At 30.2% G+C, this 371-nt stretch overlaps 1 protein-coding gene across 1 annotated transcript in view; it reads left to right on the top strand.

The window, feature by feature from the left end:
- LOC110428253 (Asparagine synthase family protein) overlaps positions 1–362 on the top strand; it is a 7,285-nt gene extending 6,923 nt beyond the window's left edge. Inside the window, exon 11 of the mRNA XM_089785615.1 lies at positions 39–362. Within this exon, the coding sequence (XP_089641741.1) occupies positions 39–116 (78 nt within the window). The 3' untranslated portion in view covers positions 117–362. The remainder of the gene's footprint in view (positions 1–38) is intronic.
- Positions 363–371: the final 9 nt, after the last annotated feature.

Below are 371 nucleotides of genomic sequence, written 5' to 3'. Positions count from 1 at the left end.
ACTAACATCATACCATTTCTTTATATTGTTCTGTGAAGGTTGCTGAAATACTTGGTTTGCATAATGCTGCAATTCTGCCGAAGAGAGCAATTCAGGTCCATTTTCTTTCTTTTTAGTTGTCACACATTGAACAATTTTTCTTCTGATTTAATTATTTATTTTTTAGTTTATGTTCTTCTGTTTAACAATAGACATTATGAGAACTCTATATCATTCGTCTTGTTGAAAGAGTACTGCTATTTGCAGGGTTTTGCTATTTGATTGACCTTGATTTTTGTTTTAAAGTTTTTAAAATTGCTTCAGCAGATTATTGACAGTTGGTACATGAGAACAAAAGTTGACTAGAACATATCTTTTGCATAAAACTTCAT

This window comes from Theobroma umbraticum, unplaced genomic scaffold (genome assembly GCF_002168275.2).
Source record: "Theobroma umbraticum cultivar Fairchild unplaced genomic scaffold, ASM216827v3 scaffold_31.0, whole genome shotgun sequence".
Lineage (NCBI taxonomy): Eukaryota > Viridiplantae > Streptophyta > Magnoliopsida > Malvales > Malvaceae > Theobroma > Theobroma umbraticum.
This window is presented reverse-complemented; position numbering and strand designations above follow the sequence as displayed.